Source organism: Callorhinchus milii, unplaced genomic scaffold (assembly GCF_018977255.1).
Source record: "Callorhinchus milii isolate IMCB2004 unplaced genomic scaffold, IMCB_Cmil_1.0 Scaffold471, whole genome shotgun sequence".
NCBI lineage: Eukaryota > Metazoa > Chordata > Chondrichthyes > Chimaeriformes > Callorhinchidae > Callorhinchus > Callorhinchus milii.
The window spans coordinates 21,096-43,319 of record NW_024705212.1 but is presented as its reverse complement, the minus strand read 5'-3'; the positions used below and the strand labels follow the sequence as shown (position 1 = coordinate 43,319).

Genomic DNA, 22,224 nt, shown 5'->3' with positions numbered 1-22,224 from the left:
AATAATCTCAGTCTCTCTCTGTCTGTCTCTACTTTCTTTCTGCTCTCTCTCTCTCACTCTCAGTCTCTCTCATCTCTCTCTCTCTCTCTCTCACTCTCAGTATCTCTCTCTCTCTCAGTCTCTCTCTCTCAGTCTCTCTCTCTCTCCCTCTCGTTCTCGTGGTGGTGAAGTGACTGTCACTCACGTGATGAGAATTGATTGGTTTTCGCGATCTGCGGAAACGGGAAGAAAATATCAATCAGAGCGATCAATAATCAATAACAACATTGATTATATTGATTAATTATTATTGGTTATTGTTAGTGATTAATTATTATTGGTTATTGTTAGTGATTAATTATTATTATTGATTATTATTGATCAATTATGATCGATTATTATTGGTGATTATAACTGATTAATCATTATTAATTATTATTATTATTGATTATTATTGATTAATTATTATCGGTTATTATTGTTGATTATTATTGATTAATTATCGTTGTTGGTTATTGTTATTGACCATTAATTACTGTGTTGACGATGATATAACGTCCGCGTGTCTCTGGGGGTCACACACAGCGGAGAGTCCGGGGCCGGGAAGACCGTGAACACCAAGAGGGTCATCCAGTACTTCGCGAGTATCGCCGCTGTCGGGGGGAAGAAGGAGCAGCAGGACCGGGCGGGGAAGGTACCCCTGTCCGTCTGCGTCTGCGTCTGCGTCTGTGTGTGTCTGTGTGTGTACCTCTGTCCGTCTGCGTCTTGTGTGTCTGTGTGTGTACCTCTGTCCGTCTGCGTCTGTGTGTGTACCTCTGTCCGTCTGTGTGTGTCTGTGTGTGTATCTCTGTCCGTCTGTGTGTGTGTGTGAGTGAGTGTGAGTGAGTGTGAGTGAGTGAGTGAGTGAGACAGTGAGTGAGTGAGTGTGTGAGTGAGTGAGTGAGTGTGTGTGAGTGAGTGAGACAGTGAGTGAGTGAATGAGTGAGACAGTGAGTGAGTGAGTGAGTGAGGGAGTGAGTGAGTGAGACAGTGAGTGGGGGAGTGAGTGAGTGAGTGAGTGAGTGAGTGAGACAGTGAGTGAGTGAGTGAGTGAGACAGTGAGTGGGGGTGGAGAGTGAGACAGTGAGTGAGTGAGACAGTGAGTGAGTGAGTGAGTGAGTGTGTGAGTGAGTGAGTGAGTGAGTGTGTGTGTGAGTGAGTGAGACAGTGAGTGAGTGAATGAGTGAGACAGTGAGTGAGTGAGGGAGTGAGTGAGTGAGACAGTGAGTGAGACAGTGAATGAGTGAGTGAGTGAGGGGGGGAGTGAGTGAGTGAGTGAGTGAGTGAGTGAGTGAGTGAGTGAGTGAGTGAGTGAGGAGTGAGTGAGACAGTGAGTGAGTGAGTGAGTGAGTGAGTGAGTGAGTGAGTGAGTGAGTGAGTGAGTGAGTGAGGGAGTGAGTGAGTGAGACAGTGAGTGAGTGAGTGAGTGAGTGAGTGAGTGAGTGAGACAGTGAGTGGGGGAGTGAGGGAGTGATGATGATGGAGTGCTGTTGGGGATCAGGGAACGCTGGAGGATCAGATCATTCAGGCCAATCCGGCTCTGGAAGCATTTGGGAACGCGAAGACCCTTCGTAACGACAACTCGTCCCGATTCGTGAGTCCAATCGATCAATCGATCAATCGATCGCAAGAGCGCGAGAGAGAGAGAGAGAGAGTGTGAGCGGATTGACTGGACTGACTATTGGTTATTGATTGACTGACAATTGGTTATTGATTGAATGTCTATTGGTTACTGACTATTGGTTATTGATTGACTGACAATTGGTTATTGATTGAATGTCTATTGGTTATTGACTGACTATTGGTTATTGACTGACTATTGGTTATTGATTGACTATTGGTTATTGATTGACTGACTATTGGTTATTGACTGACTATTGGTTATTGATTGAATGTCTATTGGTTATTGACTGACTATTGGTTATTGACTGACTATTGGTTATTGACTGACTGTGGGTTATTGACTGACTGACTGGTTGATTGATTGATTGATTGATTGACGATTGGCCGATAATCCATTGCTTTTCTCACAGGGAAAATTTATCCGAATCCATTTTGCAGCGAATGGAAAATTAGCTTCAGCCGATATCGAGACGTGTGAGTTATTGATCAACGCCCTCTCTCTCTGTCTCTCTCTCTCTCTCTCTCTCTCCTTCCCTCCATCCCTCTCTCCCTCCCTCTCTTCTTCCCCCTCTCCCTCCCTCACCCGCTCTCTTTCCCTCATTCAACCCTAATAATACGGTGTCACACAACTATGCTGATCGATCGATCCATTTATTATCATTGATTGATTATTATTTGTTTGACTGACTGATTCATTGATTGATTGAGTAATTGAGTGAGTGAGTGAGTGAGTGAGTGATTAACCTATTAATATCAATGGATTGATTGGTTGATTCATTGATTTTATTGACTGACTGATTGATTGACTATTGGATATTGATCATTGACTGACTGTCTGATTGGTTGATTGATCGATTGATTATTGATCTCCTGCCCTCAGATCTCCTGGAGAAATCCCGGGTCACTTTCCAGCTGAGAGCGGAGAGAGATTATCACATCTTCTACCAGATCCTGTCTCAGCAAAAACCCGAACTGCTCGGTACGTTCTCTCTCTCTCTCTCTCTCTCTCTCTCACACTCTCTCTCTCTCTCGCACACACTCTCAGACTCTCTCTCTCACACTCTCCCTCTCTCTCTCTCTCTCTCTCTCTCTGTCTCTCACACACTCCTCTCTCACACACACTATCTCTCTCTCACACTCTCTCACTTTCTCACTCTCTCTCTCACTTACACACTCACACACTCTCTTACACTCTCACTATTTCTCACACACATTCTTTCTCTATCTCACACTCTCTCTCTCTCTCTCTCACACACACACTCTCTTACACTCTCACTCTCTCTCTCACTGTCTCTCTCTCTCACACTCTCTCTCTCTCTCTCACACTCTCTCCCTCTCTCTCTTTCTCTCTCTCACACTCTCTCCCTCTCTCTCTTTCTCTCTCTCACACTCTCTCTCTCTCTCTCTCTCTCTCGCAGAAATGTTGCTGATCACAAACAACCCCTATGATTACGCCTTCATCTCTCAGGGGGAGACAACTGTGGCTTCTATCGATGATAAGGAAGAATTAATGGCAACGGATGTGAGTGTAACACCCGCACACACTCTCGCACACACGCGCGCGCGCTCACACGCTCGCACACACGCACAACAAGACACACAGTCACTCCACGTGAGTGATGAAGACAAGAACACGAACAACAAAACGACATTAGGGCCCATCCGTGTAGGGATTAGGGGCTGCATCAAATTCAGGGAATATTATTATTATTATTATTATATTATTATTACTCTCTCTCTCCACCGCCCACCCCCCCACCCCGCACCGCTCCCCCCCCCCAGAGTGCCTTTGACGTCCTCGGCTTCACCCAAGAGCAGAAGAACGGGATTTATAAGTTGACGGGAGCCATAATGCACCACGGAAACATGAAGTTCAAGACCAAGCAACGAGAGGAACAGGCGGAGCCCGATGGCACTGAGGGTGAGTGTGTGTCTGTGTCCCCAACCCCAACCCAACCCCAACCCAACCCCAACCCCAACCCAACCCCAACCCAACCCCAATCCAACTCCAATCCAACCTCAACCCCAATTCAATCCCAACTCAAACCCAACTCAACTCAACCCCAACCCAAACCCCAACCCCAACCTTGTCTGTTGTTGTCCAGCGCCATGTGACGTCCTCCCGACGTGGAATAATACCCAAATGTAACTTGTTGTTGTTGTTGTTGTTGTTGACAGAGGCTGACAAAGCAGCTTATCTCATGGGCCTGAACTCCGCTGACCTCCTGAAAGGTTTGTGTCATCCTCGGGTCAAGGTCGGGAATGAGTACGTGACCAAGGGCCAAACTGTCCAACAGGTAAACGTACCGTGTTCACACTCACACACACACTCACAGACCCACCCACACACACACTCATACACGCACACACTCACAGACCTATCTATCTATCTATCTATCTATCTATCTATCTATCTATCTCTCTCTCTCTCTCTCTCTCTCTCTCTCTCTCTATCTATCTATCTATCATCTCTCTCTCTATCTATCTATCATCTCTCTCTCTATCCATCCTATTTCTCTCTCTCTCTATCCATCTATCCCTCTGTCTGTCTCTCTCTCTCTCTCCCTCTCTCACACTCACACCTCTGGTCACGTCACACGCAGCGGCAGAACACGGTTTGGGTAATATTTTCACGACGCCGTCTCTTTCGTTCCCCCTCTCCCCCTCTCTCGTTGCCCCTCTCTCTCTCAGGTGTATTATGCGGTCGGAGCTCTATCTAAGTCGGTCTACGAGAAGATGTTTAACTGGATGGTGGTGAGAATCAACTTGAGTTTGGATACCAAACTTCCGCGACAGCATTTCATCGGTGTTTTGGACATCGCAGGATTTGAGATCTTTGATGTACGTCTCTCTCGCTCTCTTTCTCTCTCTCTCTTTCTCGTTCCTCCATTCTCTCCTCTCTCTCTCTCTCTCTCTCTCTCCGTCTTCCTCAGTCACACGCGCGCACACTCTTTCACGCCCCGTCCCTCACTCTCTGCCTACGCTCTCTCACACACACTCTTTCTCTCTCACTCTCTCTCACACTCTCTCTCTCTCTCACACTTTCTCTCTCACACACTCTCTATTTCTCTATCTCGTTCTCTCTCTCTCTTTCTCTCTATGCCTCTCTCACAATCTCTCTCTCTCGTTCTCCCCCCTCTCTCTCTCTCTCTCTCTCTCGTTCCCCCTCTCGCAGTTTAACAGCTTCGAGCAGCTCTGCATCAACTTCACCAACGAGAAACTGCAACAGTTTTTCAACCACCACATGTTTGTGCTGGAGCAGGAAGAGTACAAGAAGGAGGGCATCGAGTGGGAGTTCATCGACTTTGGGATGGACCTTCAGGCCTGTATCGACCTCATCGAGAAGGTTAGAGCTCCACAAGGAGACCGCGCTCTCCTCATAACGTGTGTGTGTCTGTGTCCCAACTCGACCCCAAACCAACTCAACCCCAACCCAACTCAACCCAACCCCAATCCAACCACAACCCAACTCCTACTCAACCCCAAGACCATCCCAACCCCAATTCAACCCCAACTCAACCCCAACCCAACCCTAACCCAACCACAGCTCAACCCAATTCAACCCCAACCCAACCCCAACCCCAACTCAACCCCAACTCAACCTCAACCTCAACTCAACCCCAACCCCAACTCAACCACAGCTCAACCCAATTCAACCTCAACCCAACCCAACCCCAACTCAACCCCAACCCTACCCCAACTCTGTGTCTCTCTTTGTCTTTCTCTCTCTCCAGTCCTGAATCTATCCATCTCCCTCTCACACCTCAATTCATCCCGTGATTCTCTCTCTGACAGACTCTCTCACTCTCTTTCAGACACATTCTCACACTCACTCTCTCTCTCTCTCTCTCTCGCTCACAGCCTATGGGAATCATGTCCATTCTGGAGGAAGAGTGCATGTTCCCCAAGGCCAGTGACCAGACCTTCAAGGCCAAACTGTACGACAATCATCTGGGGAAATCCAACAACTTCCAGAAGCCTCGTATAGTGAAGGGAAAGCCTGAGGCCCACTTCGCTCTGGTCCACTATGCGGGGACAGTGGACTACAATATCTCTGGGTGGCTGCAGAAGAATAAGGACCCTCTGAATGAGACGGTGGTGGGACTGTACCAGAAATCCTCCATGAAGATGTTGGCCACACTCTTCATAAATTACGCTGGGGCCGATTCGGGTAAGTGAAGTCATCCTGTCACTGTCTCCCCATCGCTCCATTTCCCCACCTCTCCATCGCTCTGATCTTGTCCTGTAGCTCAGGGGTTAGACCCCTCGTCTCGCACCCCACAGCCCCTGTAGCTCAGGGGTTAGACCCACACAATAATAATCCTTCAAGAAAAAAAAAACAATAATAATTCGGTCCCTTCACCCCGCGGCTGTTTGTGGGGACGTCGCCGGGCGGCGCGATCGGCGGCCGCGTTTGGCCCCCGAAATACTCAGTCACTACACTTGACGGTGTGTCCCGCGAAGCGCTTTGAGAACGTCTCGACGACGGGATGTTATTGTTGGCGTCTGGTTTTCCCAGCTTCCGAGACGAAGGGGAAAGGGGCAAAGAAAAAGGGTTCCTCGTTCCAGACAGTGTCAGCCCTGCACAGGGTGAGTGTGAGACACACACACACACACACACACACAGACACACACAGTGTGAGACATACACACTCACACACACACACACACACACAGACATATACACACTCACACACACACACACACATACACACAGACACACACACACACACACACACAAACACAGACACACAGACACACACACACACACACATACACACAGACACACACACACACACAGACATACACAGACACACAGACACACACACACACACATACACACACTCACACACACACAGACACACACACACAGACACACACACACACACACACACAGACACACAGACACAGACACACACACAGAGTGTGAGACACACACAGTGTTATTATTAAATATCATACATTACGTATTATATATTATTGTCATTATATTTTATTATATAATATATTACATATTATATTATATATTATCATTATACAGTATATTACGATATATTCTTATGATATATTATTATATCATATTATGTTATTATACATTATTATATGGTATTATATTATTAATATTAATATTATATATCTGTGTCTCTGTCTCTCTCTACATTAGGAGAATATGAATGAGTTGATGACTATTATTATATATTATATTATTATTATCTATTCTTATATTATTATATATTGTATTATTGTTATTATATATTATATTATTATTATTATATAATATATTTATAACATTATTATATATTATATATTGTTATATATTATATATTGTTATATATTATATATTACACACTGTTATATATTATATTATTATATATCATATTATATATTATATGTTATTATATTATATGTTATTATATATTATATTATTATATATTATTATATATTATTATTATATATTATATGTTATTATTATATATTATTATATTATCCACATTAGGAGAATCTGAACAAGTTGATGACTAACCTGAGGACAACTCACCCACATTTTGTTCGCTGTCTGATTCCCAACGAGAAAAAAGGAACCGGGTTTGTGCTCAATATCAGAATAATTAATACTCATCTCTCTCTCTCTCTTCTCTCTCCTCTCTCTCTTTCCTCTTTCTCTTTCTCTCTCTCTCTCTCTCTCAATAATCTCTCTCTGTCTTTCTCTGTTTCTCTCTGTCTCTCTCTCTCTCTCTCTCTCTCTCAATAAATAATAATTATTCAGAATAATTCAGAATAATTAATACTAATCTCTCTCTTCTTTCTCTCTTTCTCTCTCTCTTTCTCTCTCTCCTCTCTCTCTCTCTCTCTCTCTCTCAATAATTAATAATAATTAATAATATTCTCTCTCTCTGTCTCTCTCACTCTCTCTGTCTCTCTCTGTCTCTCTCACTCTGTGTCTCTCTCACACTCTCTCTCTCTCTCTCTGTCTCTCTCACACTCTCTCTCTCTCTCTCTCTGTGTCTCTCTCACACTCTCTCTCTCTCTCTCTCTCCCTCTCAGGGATGATGGACAACCCGTTGGTTATGCACCAGTTGAGGTGTAATGGAGTCCTGGAGGGCATCAGGATTTGCCGGAAAGGTTTTCCCAACAGGATTCTGTACGGAGATTTCAAACAGAGGTACATCTCTCCTCTCACCCCTTTCCCCTTCCCCCTCTCTCTCCAAGCCTCCGTCTCTCTCTCTCTCCAGTCCTCTCTCTCTCGCTCTCTCTCTCTCACTCTCACACACTCTCTCTCTCTCACGCTCTCTCACACTCATTCTCTCACTCTCTCTCTCTCACTCCCTCTGTCTCTCTCACGCTCTCTCTCTCTCTCTCTGACACTCTCTCACTTTCTCACACACTCTCTCACACGTTCACTCTTTCTCACTCTCTCTCACTCTCACACTCACACTCTCACACACTCTCTCTCTCACGATCTCTCCCTCTCACGCTCTCTCTCACACTCTCTCTCTCTCACACTCTCTCTCTCTCTCTCACACACTCTCACGCTCTCTCTCACACTCTCTCTCTTTCTCTCTCTCGTCCCTGCGCAGATACCGTATCCTGAATCCCTCCGCTATTCCAGAGGGACAATTTATCGACAGCAAAAAAGGCGCTGAAAAGTTATTGGGGAGTTTGGACATCGACCACACTCAGTATAGGTTCGGTCACACCAAGGTTTGTCCCTCTCTCTCTCTGTCACTCTTTGTGTCACTCTGTGACTCTCCCTCTGTCTCTCTCTGTGTCTCAGTCTCTCTCTGTGTCTCAGTCTCTCTGTGTCTCAGTCTCTCTCTGTGTCTCAGTCTCTCTGTGTCTCTCTCATTCTCTCTGTGTCTCTGTCTCTCTCTGTCTCTCTCTGTGTCTGTCTCTGTGTCTCTCTCTGTCTCGGTCTCTCGCTGTCTCTCTGTGTCTGTCCCACTCTCTGTCTCGCCCACAAAACGCAGAGTCACTACACTTTACGGTACATGCCGTGCGTGTGCGTGCGTGTGTGTGTGTTTGTATGTGTGTGTGCGTGTGTGTACGTGTGTGCGTGTCTGTGTCTGTCTGTGTGTGTGTCTGTGTGTGTGTGTGTGTCTGTGTGTGTGCGTACGTGTCTGTGTCTGTCTGAGTGTGTGTGTGTCTGTGTGTCTGTGTGTGTGTGTGTGTCTGTGTGTGTGTGTCTGTGTGTGTGTGTGTGTGTCTGTGTCTGTGTGTGTGTGTCTGAGTGTGTGTGTGTCTGTGTGTCTGTGTGTGTGTGTGTCTGTGTGTGTGTGTGTGTGTGTCTGTGTGTGTCTGTGTCTGTGTGTGTGTCTGTGTGTGTGTGTCTGTGTCTGTCTGTGTGTGTGTGTGTCTGTGTGTGTGTGTGTGTGTGTGTTGTAAGACAAACTTCGCCCCTCCGACAATCTTCCAATGTATAATCGATATCGGTTGGTGAAGGTCTCTCTCTCGGTTCGGGTCCACAGGTGTTTTTCAAGGCCGGACTTCTCGGGCAGTTGGAGGAGTTGAGAGACGAGCGATTGGCCCGAATTATCACCCGGATCCAGGCTCAGTCTCGTGGTCTCCTCATGAGGATTGAGTTCAAGAGGATTGTGGAACGCAGGTAATTGGGAGAGAGGTCCTGTAGCTCAGGGGTTAGACCGCTCCCCCTCACACCCCACAACCCCTGTAGCTCAGGAGTCTCTCTCTCTCTCCCTCCCTCTCTCTCTCACACACACTTTCTCACACTCTCTCCCTCCCTCCCTCTCTCTCTCTCGCCAGGGATGCCCTCCTCGTGATCCAGTGGAATATCCGAGCCTTCATGGGGGTGAAGAACTGGCCTTGGATGAAGCTCTTCTTCAAGATCAAACCTCTGCTGAAGTCCGCGGAGACGGAGAAGGAGATGGCCAACATGAAGGAGGAATTCCTGAAGCTGAAGGAGGCCCTGGAAAAATCCGAGACCCGGAGGAAGGAACTGGAGGAGAAAACCGTCTCCCTCCTCCAGGAGAAGAACGACCTCCTCCTCCAAGTCCAGTCGGTGAGAAGGAGAGGGAGTGTGAGAGAGACAGGGAGTGTGAGAGGGAGAGAGAGAGAGAGAGGGGGAGTGTGAGAGGGAGAGAGGGAGTGTGAGAGAAAGAGTCATGGACACACTCACACACGCAGATACACACACTCACACACACTCACACACTCACACACGCGGACACACACACATTCACACACGGACACACACTCACACACTCACACTCACACGGACACACACTCACTGCCACCAACACAGACGCACACAGAGACAACAACAACACAATTCCATGTGTGTTCACGTCGGGAGGTCGTCCCATGGATGGAGGTCCTGCGGGTGGGGGCAGAGTGGCTGAAGGCTCGCCTGACGTTAGTGGGGTCGGGCGAGGATGGGGGTGATGATGATGGTGATGGAGGAGATGATGATGGAGATGGACACAGCCCTCCCCCCCCCCCCAATCTCCCTGACCGTCCCCGGTTTCTCGCCCACAGGAACAGGACAACCTGACGGATGCCGAGGAGCGCTGTGACCAGCTGATCAAGAACAAGATCATGCTGGAGGCCAAGAGCAAGGAACTGACCGAGAGGCTGGACGACGAGGAGGAGATGAACGCTGAGCTCACCGCCAAGAAGCGCAAGCTGGAGGACGAGTGCTCGGAGCTCAAAAGGACATCGATGACCTGGAGCTCACGCTGGCCAAGGTGGAAAAGGAGAAGCACGCCACCGAGAACAAGGTCAGCGAGTCTGTGGGTCAGTGTGTGTGTGCGCGCGTGTGTGCATGGGTCTGTGTGTGTGTCTGTGTGTGCGTGTGGGTGTGGGTGTCTGTGGGTCTGTCCAATTCCCCCGAATAAAATAGGCCAAAAATGGCTGTTTGGGGGCCTTCCTTGTGTCCAATTGGCGGTTTCCCTCACTCTCTCTCCTTCTCTCTCTCTCTCTTTTCTCTCGTTCCCTCTCTCAGGTGAAGAACTTGACCGAGGAGATGGCCGGGTTGGATGAGATCATCGCCAAGTTGACGAAGGAGAAGAAAGCTCTTCAGGAAGCTCACCAGCAAACACTGGACGATCTTCAGGCGGAGGAGGACAAGGCCAATTCCCTGAGCAAAGCTAAGGCCAAACTGGAGCAACAAGTGGACGATGTGAGTCACACGGACACCTCACACCCGTCCCCTCACCTCACACCCGTCCCCTCACCTCACACCCGTCCCCTCACCTCACACCCGTCCCCTCACCTCACACCCGTCCCCTCACCTCACACCCAACTCCACACCTCATACCCATCCCCTCACCTCACACAGATTGGGAGGTGGTTTGGAGATTGGGAGATTGGGGGATGAGGGAGTTGAGGAGATGGGTGTGAGATGATCATCTCCCAATTCCATCTCACACCCAACTCCACACCTCACACCCATCTCCCCAACTCCCAATCCCACCCTCTGGAATTCCATCCCACAGTCCCTCCGTCTCGCCCCCTCCCTTACCTCCTCGGAGACTCGGCTCAAGACCCTCCTCTTCAACCATGCCTTCGTGTTGTTGATGACGATGGTGGTGGTGATGTTGTTGGTGATGTTGTTGGTGTTGGTGTTGATGACGATGTTGGTGTTGATGTTGGTGTTGGTTTTGTTGTTGGTGTTGATGTTGATGTTGGTGTTGATGAGCACAGCTGGAGGGCTCCCTGGAGCAGGAGAAGAAAGTGAGGATGGACCTGGAACGGGCCAAGAGGAAGCTGGAAGGGGATCTGAAGCTGACGCAGGAGAACGTGATGGATTTGGAGAACGACAAACAGCAGATTGAGGAGAAGCTCAAAAAGTGAGGACAACACACACACACTCTCCCCCAAACACACACACGCCCAACCTAACTCTCTCTCTCTCTCACTGGCCCTCACTCTCTCTCTCTCTCTCACTGATCCTCACCTTCTCTCCCTCTCTCCCTCTCTCTCTCTCTCTGTCTCGCGCCGTCTCTAGGAAGGATTTCGAGATCAGTAATCTGACCAGTAAGATTGAGGATGAACAATCTTTGGGAATGCAACTCTCAAAAAAACTGAAGGAACTTCAGGTAATCACTGATTTCAGCCACGAGGCCCCGAAACTCGGTCACTTTCTCTCCCAGTCTCTCCGCCTTGCTCCCTTCCTTTCCTCCGTAGAAACAGGAGGAGGCCATTCAGCCCCTCGAGCCTGTTCCACCATTCTGTAAGATCATGGCTGATCTGTACCTCAAGTCCAGTTATCCATCCATGACCCGTATCCCTTCAAACCCTGACCTTTCGATCTCTCTCTCTCTCTCTCTCTCTCTTTTTCTCTCTCTCACACTCTCTCTCTCTCAGGCCAGGATAGAGGAGTTGGAGGAGGAGCTGGAGGCCGAGAGAGCAGCGAGGGCCAAGATGGAGAAGCAGCGTTCAGACCTGTCCCGGGAACTGGAGGAGATCAGCGAGAGGCTGGAGGAGGCCGGTGGGGCCACCTCGGCCCAGGTGGAGATGAACAAGAAGCGGGAGGCCGAGTTGCAGAAGCTGAGGCGGGATTTCGAGGAGGCCACCCTCCAGCACGAGGCCACCTCGTCCGCCCTCCGCAAGAAGCACGCCGACTCGGTGGCCGAGCTGGGCGAGCAGATAGACAACCTCCAGAGGGTCAAGCAGAAGCTGGAGAAGGAGAAGAGCGAACTCAAGCTTGAGGTGGATGACGTGGCCTCCAATATGGAGCACATCGTCAAGGGCAAGGCAAGTCCCATCTGTCAATCTCTTCCCAAACTCTTCCCAGATCTTCCCAACTCTTCCCAACTCAACCAAACTCAACCCCAAATCAACCCAGTTCTTTCCATCCATTCCTAATCCTTCACAATCCTTCCCAACTCTTGTCAACTCTTCCCAATCTTTCCAAACTCTTCCTCAACTCTTCCCAACTCTAATCAGCTCTTCCCAATCCTTCTGAGGTCTTCCCATTTCTACCCAACTCTAACCAACTCTACCCAACTCAACTCAACCCAATTGAACCCCAACTGAAGCCAACTCTTCCCAACTCAACCCCTCAACCAAACTCAACCCAACAATCCCACCCTACCCAACTCTTTCCCGACCCTTCCCATCTCTTCCCAACTGTGTCAGACACCCGGCTTATCATGGTGATAGGTTCCCACGCTCGTGTGTGTAACGAGAGAGGCACTGCTGATCACGGTGACTGGTTTCCGTGTGACTGACTGGAAGTCGGGTTATTATATTGTTGGGTGTTTGTAGGCGAACCTGGAGAAGATGTGCAGAACTCTGGAAGATCAGATGAACGAATACAGAACGAAATCGGAGGAGGGTCAGCGAACTCTCAACGATCTCTCTGCTCAGAAAGCTCGTCTCCAAACAGAGAACGGTAAAAACACACAGTCACTACACTTCACACTGTATCCTGTGAACGCGCTTTGAGACGTCTTGAACAACGTGATGAGGCGCTGTGTTAAATGCAAGGATTACGATCATAATTATTATTATTATTAAGCCCTTTCCCCTCACTCATACACACTCACTTGGTCACACTCACACTCTGTTTCTCTCTCAGTTTTTCTCTCTCTTTCTGTCTCAAAACAAATGATATAGTTGTCTCTCTCACACTCTCTCTCTCTCTCTCTCTCTCTCCCTCTCTCGCTCTGTCCCAGGGGAGCTGTGCAGGCAGCTGGAGGAGAAGGAGAACCTTGTATCTCAGTTGACCCGGGGGAAGGTGTCCTACACCCAACAGGTGGATGACCTGAGGAGACAGCTGGAAGAGGAGGTCAAGGCAAGTCACAAGCCCATTATGTCGGCCCGGCTCACTCTCTCACTCTCTGAGTTATTGGCTTTGTGGAGTCCTGTAGCTCAGGCGTTAGACCCCTCGCCTCGTAAGCGAGAGGACCTGCATTCAATTCCAGGACGGGACAGGACAGGGCGAGACCTTAGGCAAGTTTCCTTACTCCTCAAACAAGCTCACACGCCTGTGCCCCCGGCAGTCAGCAGGAACCCCCTTGTTAGTCGATTGGGGGATCACTTTCTGGGGATAATAATTCCTTAACAAGATAATAATGTGGTCACTTCAATCCACGACTGTTGTGGGGACGTCGCTGGGTGCAATTGGCTGCCCCATTTCGGCCAAAAAAACACACAGTCACTACACTTTACAGTATGTCCTGTGAAGCGCTTTGAGGCGTCTCGAAGACGTGATAAGGCGCCGGGTCCAACGCCGGGATTATTGTAATTGATATAAACGCAAGTTATCTTTGGTGTTGTCGGTGTTGGTGTTGATGCTGACGTCTCTCTCTCTCTCTCTTTGCTTCTCTCTCTCTCATACACACACTCTCTCTCTCTCTCTCCCTCTCTCTGACCAGGCTAAGAATGCTCTAGCTCACGCTGTCCAGTCTGCCCGACACGATGCTGACCTCCTGAGGGAACAGTATGAGGAGGAACAGGAGGCCAAGGGGGAGCTGCAGAGGCTCCTGTCCAAGGCCAACTCCGAGGTGGCCACGTGGAGAACCAAGTACGAGACCGACGCCATCCAGAGGACAGAGGAGCTGGAGGACGCCAAGTACGTGCCCGTCTGTAACCAACACTCACAGCCCTTCCCCAACTCTTCTAAACTCTTCTCAAACCTTCCTAACTGTTCCCCAACTCTTCAGTACTCTTCTAAACTCTTGCCAAACCTCCCCAATTCTCTGAGTCCTTTCCAAACTCTTGCCAACACTTTACCTATCTCTTCCCATCTAATCCCCACCTCTCCCCAATCCTCCCCAACTCTTCCCCCAATGCAACGCATCCGAACTCTTCCCAACTCCAACCATCATCTATCCAACTTTTCCCAACACATTCTAGCTATTCCTTTCCCTTGCCAACTGAACCCAAACTCAACCCCAACTCAATCCCAACTCAACCCCAACTCAACCCCAACTCAACCCCAACTCAACCTCAGCTCATCCCAAATCTTCCCGCTCTTCCTAACTCTACCCAATTCTTTCCATCTCTATACAATATCTGCCCCAACTCTTTCCGTCTGTTCGTATCCATTCCCAACCCTTCCCAACTCTTCCTCAACTCAGTATAACACTTTCCAGCTGTTTCCTGTCCCTTCCCAACTCTTCCCAAGTCTACCCACCTCCCCACAACTCTTCCCAACCTTTTCCAAATCTTCCCACATCTTCCCCGCCCCCCCCCCCCCCCACGCTCCCCCTCCCACCCGCCGCCCACTGGCTGTGGGTGTGTATCTCAGTCCTAAGGGAGGCTGTGAGGGAGCTCCAAGCCGCCCGTCTCCTGCTCTGAGACTTTCTTCGACCGAGGAAGCTTTTTGCTCGGATTATATTTTCCTGTCACTCATATAAGACGAGCAGAAAGTTTGTTCGTTAGGAGGAGAATCGTCTGGTTTCCACAGCGACCGGCCAAAGAGCGACAAAGGTGGGACAAGGGACGAGGGCAGAGCCAGAGAGTCGGGGGGTGGGGGGAGGAGGGGGGTCGGGGTGGGGATGCGGAGAGAGAGTGGGAGAGAGAGAGAGAGAGAGGTGGGGAGTGCTGTAGAGTGTAGGAGGGAGGGAAGGAGGGAAGAGCGAGAGAATTGAGGGGTGCAGAGTCTAGGAGGAAGAGGGAGGGAGGTGAGGAGTCCTGTAGGGTCCACTCTCTCTCACACACACTCTCCTCTCTCTCTCTCTCTCTCTCTCTCTCTCTGTCTCTCGCACTCTCTCTCTCGTACCTTCAGGAAGAAGTTGGCCCAGAGGCTACAGGATTCTCTCTCTCTCTGTCTCACGCACTCTCTCCTGCTCTCTCTCTCTCCCTCTCTCCGTCTCTCACGCTCTCTCTCTCTCTCTCTCTCTCTCTCGCGCCCTCAGGAAGAAGTTGGCCCAGAGGCTACAGGAGGCGGAGGAGCAGGTCGAGGCCGTCAATGCCAAATGTTCTTCGCTGGAGAAAACCAAACACCGTTTGCAGAACGAGATCGAGGACCTGATGATCGATGTGGAGAGATCCAATGCTGCTGCCGCGGCCCTGGACAAGAAGCAGAGGAACTTTGACAAGGTCCTACATCTCCTCCGTGTCTCCTTCTCTACATCTCCTCCCTATCTCCTCTCTCTCTCTCTCTCTCTCTCCATCTCTCTCTCTCTCCCCCGCTCTAAACGAGCAGTGAAACGTTGACAAGGTCCTACATCACTCTCTGCATCGCTACATCTCTCTTCCTCTCCCTCTCTCCTCTACATCTCCTCACTCTCTCTCTCCCTCTCTCTATCTCTCTCTCTGCGTCTCCGTGTCCCTCCATCTCTGTCCATCTTCAGTATTTCCTCTCTACCTCTATCCTTTTCTACATCTCGCTCTTTCTCCATCCTTCAACACTCTCCTCTGTGTCTCCATCACCTCTCCTCCCATCAATGCTCCTCTCTGTATCTGTCCCTCTGCATCTTCAGCATCTCCTCTCTCTCTATCTCTCCATCTCTCCTCCTGTCTCCATTTCTCACTGTGTCTTTGCATCTCTCTCTCTTCATCTTCAACACTCCTCTCTATCTCTCACTGTGTGTCTCTCCTTCTCTATCCCAGACTTTCCCTCCGCTTCTCTTTCTCCATCTCCATCCTTGTCTCTCCATCTCTCTTCTTTCTTCATCTCTCTCTATTTCTCTCTCCATCTCTGTCTCTCTCCTCCCTCACCCCAATTTGTTGCTGACTTTCCCCCACTTTCTGTTTCTTTCTCCCCCTCTCTCCATCCCTTCACTTTCTCCCTCTCCCCACCTTCGCCTCTCACTTCTCCCTTCTATACTGTCTCTCTCTCTCTCTCTCTCGCTTCTCTCACTGCTGCCCATCCCTTCTCTTTCTCTCTCTCTCTCTTTCTCTTTCTCTCTCTCACTCTTGCGTATGTGACCTCTTGTTATTGACTGGCTCTCATCTCTTCTCTCTCCTCCTTGTCACCGTCTCCCTCCCCCCACCGCCCCCCCCCACTCTCTCTCTCTCTCACACTCACAGGTGCTGTCGGAGTGGAAACAGAAGTATGAGGAATCGCAGAGTGAGCTGGAAGGGACACAGAAGGAGGCGCGCTCCCTCAGCACTGAACTCTTCAAGCTCAAGAACGCTTATGAGGAGTCACTCGACCACCTGGAGACCCTCAAGCGAGAGAACAAGAACCTGCAAGGTGGGCACGAGAGGGAGAAGGTTCCCCCAGGCCCCAGCTTGGTCCAAACCCAATCCTTGGTCTACAAACCCAATCCTTCACCCCCAAACTCAACGCTTCTTCCCCAAACCCAACCATTTCCTCCCAAATCCACTATCTTTGTCACCCCATCCTTCCTCTGCCAACTCATCCCCAACTCAACCCCAACCCAACTCATCCCCAACTCAACCCCAACTCAACCTAACACAGACTCGCACACACACACAAACACTAAATCCAGTTTGGCTTTTGGTATTTCAGAGGAGATCTCGGATCTGACGGAACAGCTGGGAGAGACCGGGAAGAGCATCCACGAGCTGGAAAAGGTCCGGAAACAGTTGGATCAGGAAAAGCAGGATTTGCAGTCCGCGTTGGAGGAGGCCGAGGTAGGAAGGGAATGGCCCAAAACGGTGCTGTGTGTGTGTATGTGTGTGTGTGTGTGTGCAAGAGGCGAGTGAAGCTCTGAGATGTGCGTGTAGTGTGACCTCTCTCTCTCTCTTGTCCCCTCCCTCCCTCTCCCTCTCTCTCCCTCCTTCCCTCTATCCCTCTATCCCTCCTTCCCACCTTCCCTTCCAACCCCAAAGGCCACCCTGGAGCACGAGGAGGGTAAGATTCTCAGAGCCCAGCTGGAGTTCAACCAGGTGAAGGCCGACATGGAGAGGAAGTTGGCAGAGAAGGACGAGGAGATGGATCAGGCCAAGAGGAACCATCTCAGGATGGTGGAATCTCTCCAGACCTCGCTGGAGTCCGAGACCAGGAGCAGGAACGAGGCCCTCAGGGTCAAGAAGAAGATGGAGGGAGACCTGAACGAGATGGAGGTGCAGCTGAGCTTGGCCAACCGCCAGGCCTCCGAGGCTCACAAGCAGGTCAAGCAGCTCCACATCACTCTGAAGGTATCTGACCTTGTTCTTCTCTCCACTTCCACCCAAGTTGGGGTAGAGTTGGGGTTGGTTTGGGGTTGAGTTGGGGTTCCTCTGAACCTTGGGCCTGCGATACATCTCTGAATCTGACCATCAATTTGTCTCCACAGGATATTCAAGTCCATCTGGACGACACTCTGAGGGGCAACGATGACCTGAAGGAGAACATTGCGATGGTGGAGAGAAGGAACAACCTCCTCCAGGCTGAGCTGGAGGAGCTCAGAGCCGTCATCGAGCAAACAGAGCGGACTCGCAAGCTCGCCGAGCAGGAACTGATCGAGACGAGTGAGAGAGTTCAACTGCTCCACTCCCAGGTAACGGGGGCGAGAGAGAGGGCGAGGGTGGTGGGGGAGTGGCGGTGGTGCGAGAGAACGGGTGGAGGGGAGAGAGAAAGGGGGAACAGGGAGTGATGTGGGGTTGAGGTGGAGTTAAGTTGGGTCAAGTAGGAACCCACTTGTTAGTCGATGGTCAGATCGCTTTTCCGGGGGTAATAATCCCTTACAAAATGATAATAATAATAATAATAATACGGATAATTTGGTCACTCAATCCATGACTGCTTGTGGGACATCGCTGTGTGCAATTGGCATTTCGCCACAAAATATGCAGTCACTACACTTTACCGTTGGGGTTGAGTTGGGTTGGGGTTGAGGAGGATTGGGGTTGAGTTGGTTGGGGTTGGCTCGTGGTTGAGGAGGTTTGGGAAGGGCTGGGTTGGTGAGGGGAGGCCAGGGCTGTTGAGGTAAGTTCTCAGCTGACCCTGGTCCATGTTTCTCGTCGCCCAGAACACAGGTCTCATCAACCAGAAGAAGAAGCTGGAGTCAGACATTATTCAGCTCCAGACGGAGGTGGAGGAGGCCATTCAGGAGAGCAGGAATGCAGAGGAGAAAGCCAAGAAAGCCATCACTGATGTGAGTCCAGTGTTGATCCGGATTTATTCAGTCATCCACACATTTATTACATCCGGACTCGACTACACCAAGACCCTGCGTGTCAGGTTCTCCAACAACTCCCTCCACAGGCTGCAGATCACCCAGAACTAACTCTGCAGCCCATGTCCTCGCCCGCACCGGGCTCTGTGACCCCATCACCCCCATCCTCGCCCGACTCCACTGGCTCCCCATCCTCCAGAGGATCCAGTTCCAAATCCTCGTACTCACCTTCAAGGCCCACCGTGGCCCGGCTCCTCGACATCCTGTCTGCTCCCTCCGCTCAGTGGGCTCTGGCTGCCCCGCTCGCCCCGTCTCACCATCAGCAGTTGGGCAAACACAAGTTATCATTTGGGAGGGAGAGGAGGGGTTGGTGTGGGCCCATCTGTGTCTGACAATGTTCTCTCTCTCTCTCTCTCTCTGTTTGGGGGTGATGTTGACTATTCTTGTTGTTGACATTGGTGCGTGTGTTGGTGCGTGTGTGTTGGTGTGTGTTGGTGTGTGTTGGTGTATGTGTGTGTTGGTGTTGGGGGTAAACAGGCGGCCATGATGGCGGAGGAGCTGAAGAAGGAGCAGGACACCAGCTCCCACCTGGAGAGGATGAAGAAGAACATGGAACAAACCATCAAAGACCTTCAGCACAGACTGGACGAGGCTGAACAGATCGCCATGAAGGGCGGCAAGAAACAGATCCAGAAACTGGAGGCTCGGGTTAGTGTCTGGAGGCTGAGCCGAGGGGGGGCCTGAGGTGGGGTGGAGTTGGGGCTGAGATGGGGTTGAGTTGGGTTAGGATTGAGTTTGGGCTGAGTTGGAGTTGAGGTGGGGTTGGGTTGAGAGTGGGAGAGAGAGATTGAGAGGGAGAAGCTCTCTCTTTCCCTCTCTGGGCTGAATTCCCAGGAATGATTGCCTTTCTTTTTCTCTTTCTCTCTCTCTCTCTCTCTCCCTCCCTCCCCTCATTCTCTCTCTTCTCCGTCACCCTTCCTCCCTCCCCAGGTACGCGAGTTGGAGGGTGAGTTCGAAGGAGAGCAGAGGAAGAGTTCAGAGTCCATCAAAGCCGTCAGGAAATACGAGAGGCGTGTCAAAGAGTTGACATATCAGGTTGGTACTGTCCCTCTCACACTCACTCCATCTCCGGACTCCCCCCAAGTCTCTCTCTGATGATTTTATTGTCTTCTTCAGTCTGAGGAAGATAGGAAGAACTTGAATCGCCTTCAGGACTTGGTGGACAAACTGCAACTCAAAGTGAAAGCCTACAAGAGATCATCGGAGGAGGCGGTGAGTGACCGAGTCAGAGGCGGAGGGACCCTGGGAGGAGGGGAGCGACCTGGAGGGAGGGAGGGAGGGAGGGAGGGAAGGGGTGAGGCAGAGGGTGAAGGGATTGGCAGAGACAGGAGGCCAGGGCAAGAGTGAGAGCGGAGAAAATATTAATAATAATCCTGGCGTTCGACCCGGCGCCCGATCGCATCGTCGAGACGTCTCAAAAGAGCTTCACGGGCCACGCTATCAAGTGTAGTGACTGTGTGTTTTGTGGGCGCAGCTAATTGTGCCGCCCAGCGACGTCCCCACAAACAGCCGTGGGTCGAAGTAGCCACAATATTGGGATTGAAGGGATCATTAACCCCGGAAAGCGATCCCCCAATCAACTGACAAGCGGGTTCCTACTGACTGCTGGGGACCCCACTCCCCCGCGCTCTCTCTCCCCACAGCCCTGATCAACCCCACTCCCCCCGCGCTCTCTCTCCCCATAGCCCTGGTCAAGCATTCCAGATCCCCTCGCCTCCCCTCGGTTTCTTTTAGCAGCCGTATAAAGTCGGCGTCCTCGGGTTACCGGCCCACCCGCCAGTCGAAGCAGTCTCTCCTCCTCCGCCCTATCGAATCCCCTCGTCACTCTGAAGCCTTCCACCAAGTCTCCTCTTCACCTGCTCTGCTCCAGGGAGAATAATCCCAGCTTCTCCGGCCTCTCCTGATCGCTGAAGCCCCTCATTCCCTTTGCGCCCTCTCCAATGCCTCGACGCCCTTCCCAAAGTGCGGGGCCCAGAACTGAAGGCAGTCTCCGGCTGAGGCCTCACCAGCGTTTTGTGTAAAGGTTCATCATGGCCTCCTGACTCGCGTACTCTCCGCCCGGCTCTCAGCTTATATCGATTGCCTCTCCTCACTCTTCCTCTCAAAATGCACCACTTTGCATTCCTCCCCCTCAAGCTTCAGCTGCCACCTGTCTGCCCACGTTACCAGTCTATCACGCGTTGCTCCCTCTTCCCAAGTCCGGGTCATTGATACGGACCAATACTGCCCCATGTGGGACGCCACCGCGCATCACAAACACGACCGATGATGGACGTGGTCTCGTTTGAATGTTCCTGGGAATGGGCAGGGAGTCGGGGCTTGACACCTCTCCGTGTTTGGGGACCCTCAGGAGGAACAGGCCAACAGCAACCTGGGAAGGTTCCGGAAGATCCAGCACGAGCTCGACGAGGCCGTGGAGAGAGCGGACATCGCGGAGAGTCAGGTCAACAAACTGAGAGCCAAGACCAGGGAGGTCACCAGCAAGGTAACGCACGGAGAGAGGGAACGAGAGAGTGGAGAGAGAGAGAGTGAGACTGAGAGAGAGAGAGAGACTGAGAGAGAGTGAGAGAGACTGAGAGAGAGAGTGAGACTGAGAGAGAGTGAGAGAGAGTGTGAGAGAGAGAGAGAGAGAGAGACTGAGACTGAGAGAGAGAGAGTGTGAGAGAAAGAGTAAGAGAGAGAGAGAGCCAAGACCAGGGAGGTTACCACCAAGGTACAGACGGAGAGAGAGAGAGACGTGACCGGCGAGGTACATGGTCAACTGTATCCCGGGCCATTTCCTGCTCTCCCTCTCCTTCACTCACTCCATCACTCCTTCTTCACTCACACGCTCACGCACTCACTCACTCCTTCACCCCCCACACTCCCTCCCTCCCTCCCTCCTCACTCTCGCGCATCCCCCCATCACTGTATCTGACCGACTCAAACTTTCCACGATCTGTTCATGAATTCATATTTTTCTGTTTCTCTCTTCCTCTCTCACTCTCTCCCCTCCCTCTCCCCTTCTCTCTCTCCCTCTTTCTCCCCCGACAGAGAACCATGGACGAGGAATAACAGAAATGGGTTTCTTCTCTCTCGCTCGTGCTCTCTCTTTCTATGGACACCCCCTCGAACGTGGACAGACCCTGGCGTAAAGCGTACAGCAGTCGCCGTCCGACACCCCCTCTCTCTCCCTCCCCCCTCTCCCCCTCTCCCCCCTAATTAAACCCCTCGACAATTGAGGACAGCAAATAAACCCTTTTATTCTCCTACGTCTGTCTTCTCCCTCTTTATTCCGCACCCAATCCCGTTGGCTCTCGTCACGCACACGGTCAACGAAAAAGCACCACGACAACTTGCATTCGGCCCGGCGCCCGATCACGTCTCGAAGCGCTTCACCGGACAGCGTAGTGACTGTGTAGTTGGCGGGGGGGAAACGCGGCAGCCGATCGCGCCGCCCGGCGACGCCCCCACAAACGGCCGCGGGGTTGAAGCGACCGAATTATTATTATTTATTGTTGTATTAAAGGGATTATTACCCCCGGAAAGCGATCCCTCGATCGACTGA

The 22,224-nt window shown here is 50.8% G+C and overlaps 1 protein-coding gene across 1 annotated transcript; it reads left to right on the top strand.

Annotated features, from left to right (window-relative positions):
• Window positions 1-560: 560 nt before the first annotated feature.
• Window positions 561-21,928, top strand: LOC103173350 (myosin-7-like). The gene is given in 37 exon segments (XM_042346236.1): window positions 561-673; window positions 1,520-1,612; window positions 2,052-2,115; window positions 2,522-2,620; window positions 3,060-3,163; window positions 3,424-3,562; window positions 3,820-3,938; window positions 4,333-4,482; window positions 4,817-4,987; window positions 5,503-5,812; window positions 6,161-6,231; window positions 7,139-7,213; window positions 7,215-7,227; window positions 7,687-7,804; window positions 8,220-8,343; window positions 9,108-9,244; window positions 9,403-9,658; window positions 10,135-10,303; window positions 10,306-10,376; window positions 10,601-10,777; window positions 11,302-11,447; window positions 11,606-11,696; window positions 11,965-12,354; window positions 12,868-12,994; window positions 13,278-13,396; window positions 13,980-14,176; window positions 15,465-15,648; window positions 16,582-16,747; window positions 17,027-17,151; window positions 17,350-17,658; window positions 17,796-17,999; window positions 18,471-18,596; window positions 19,155-19,325; window positions 19,608-19,712; window positions 19,794-19,889; window positions 21,028-21,162; window positions 21,711-21,928. Coding segments are annotated over 33 exon segments (4,914 nt in total). The 5' UTR covers window positions 561-673; window positions 1,520-1,612; window positions 2,052-2,115; window positions 2,522-2,620; window positions 3,060-3,061; the 3' UTR covers window positions 21,732-21,928.
• The last annotated feature ends 296 nt before the right edge of the window (window positions 21,929-22,224 follow it).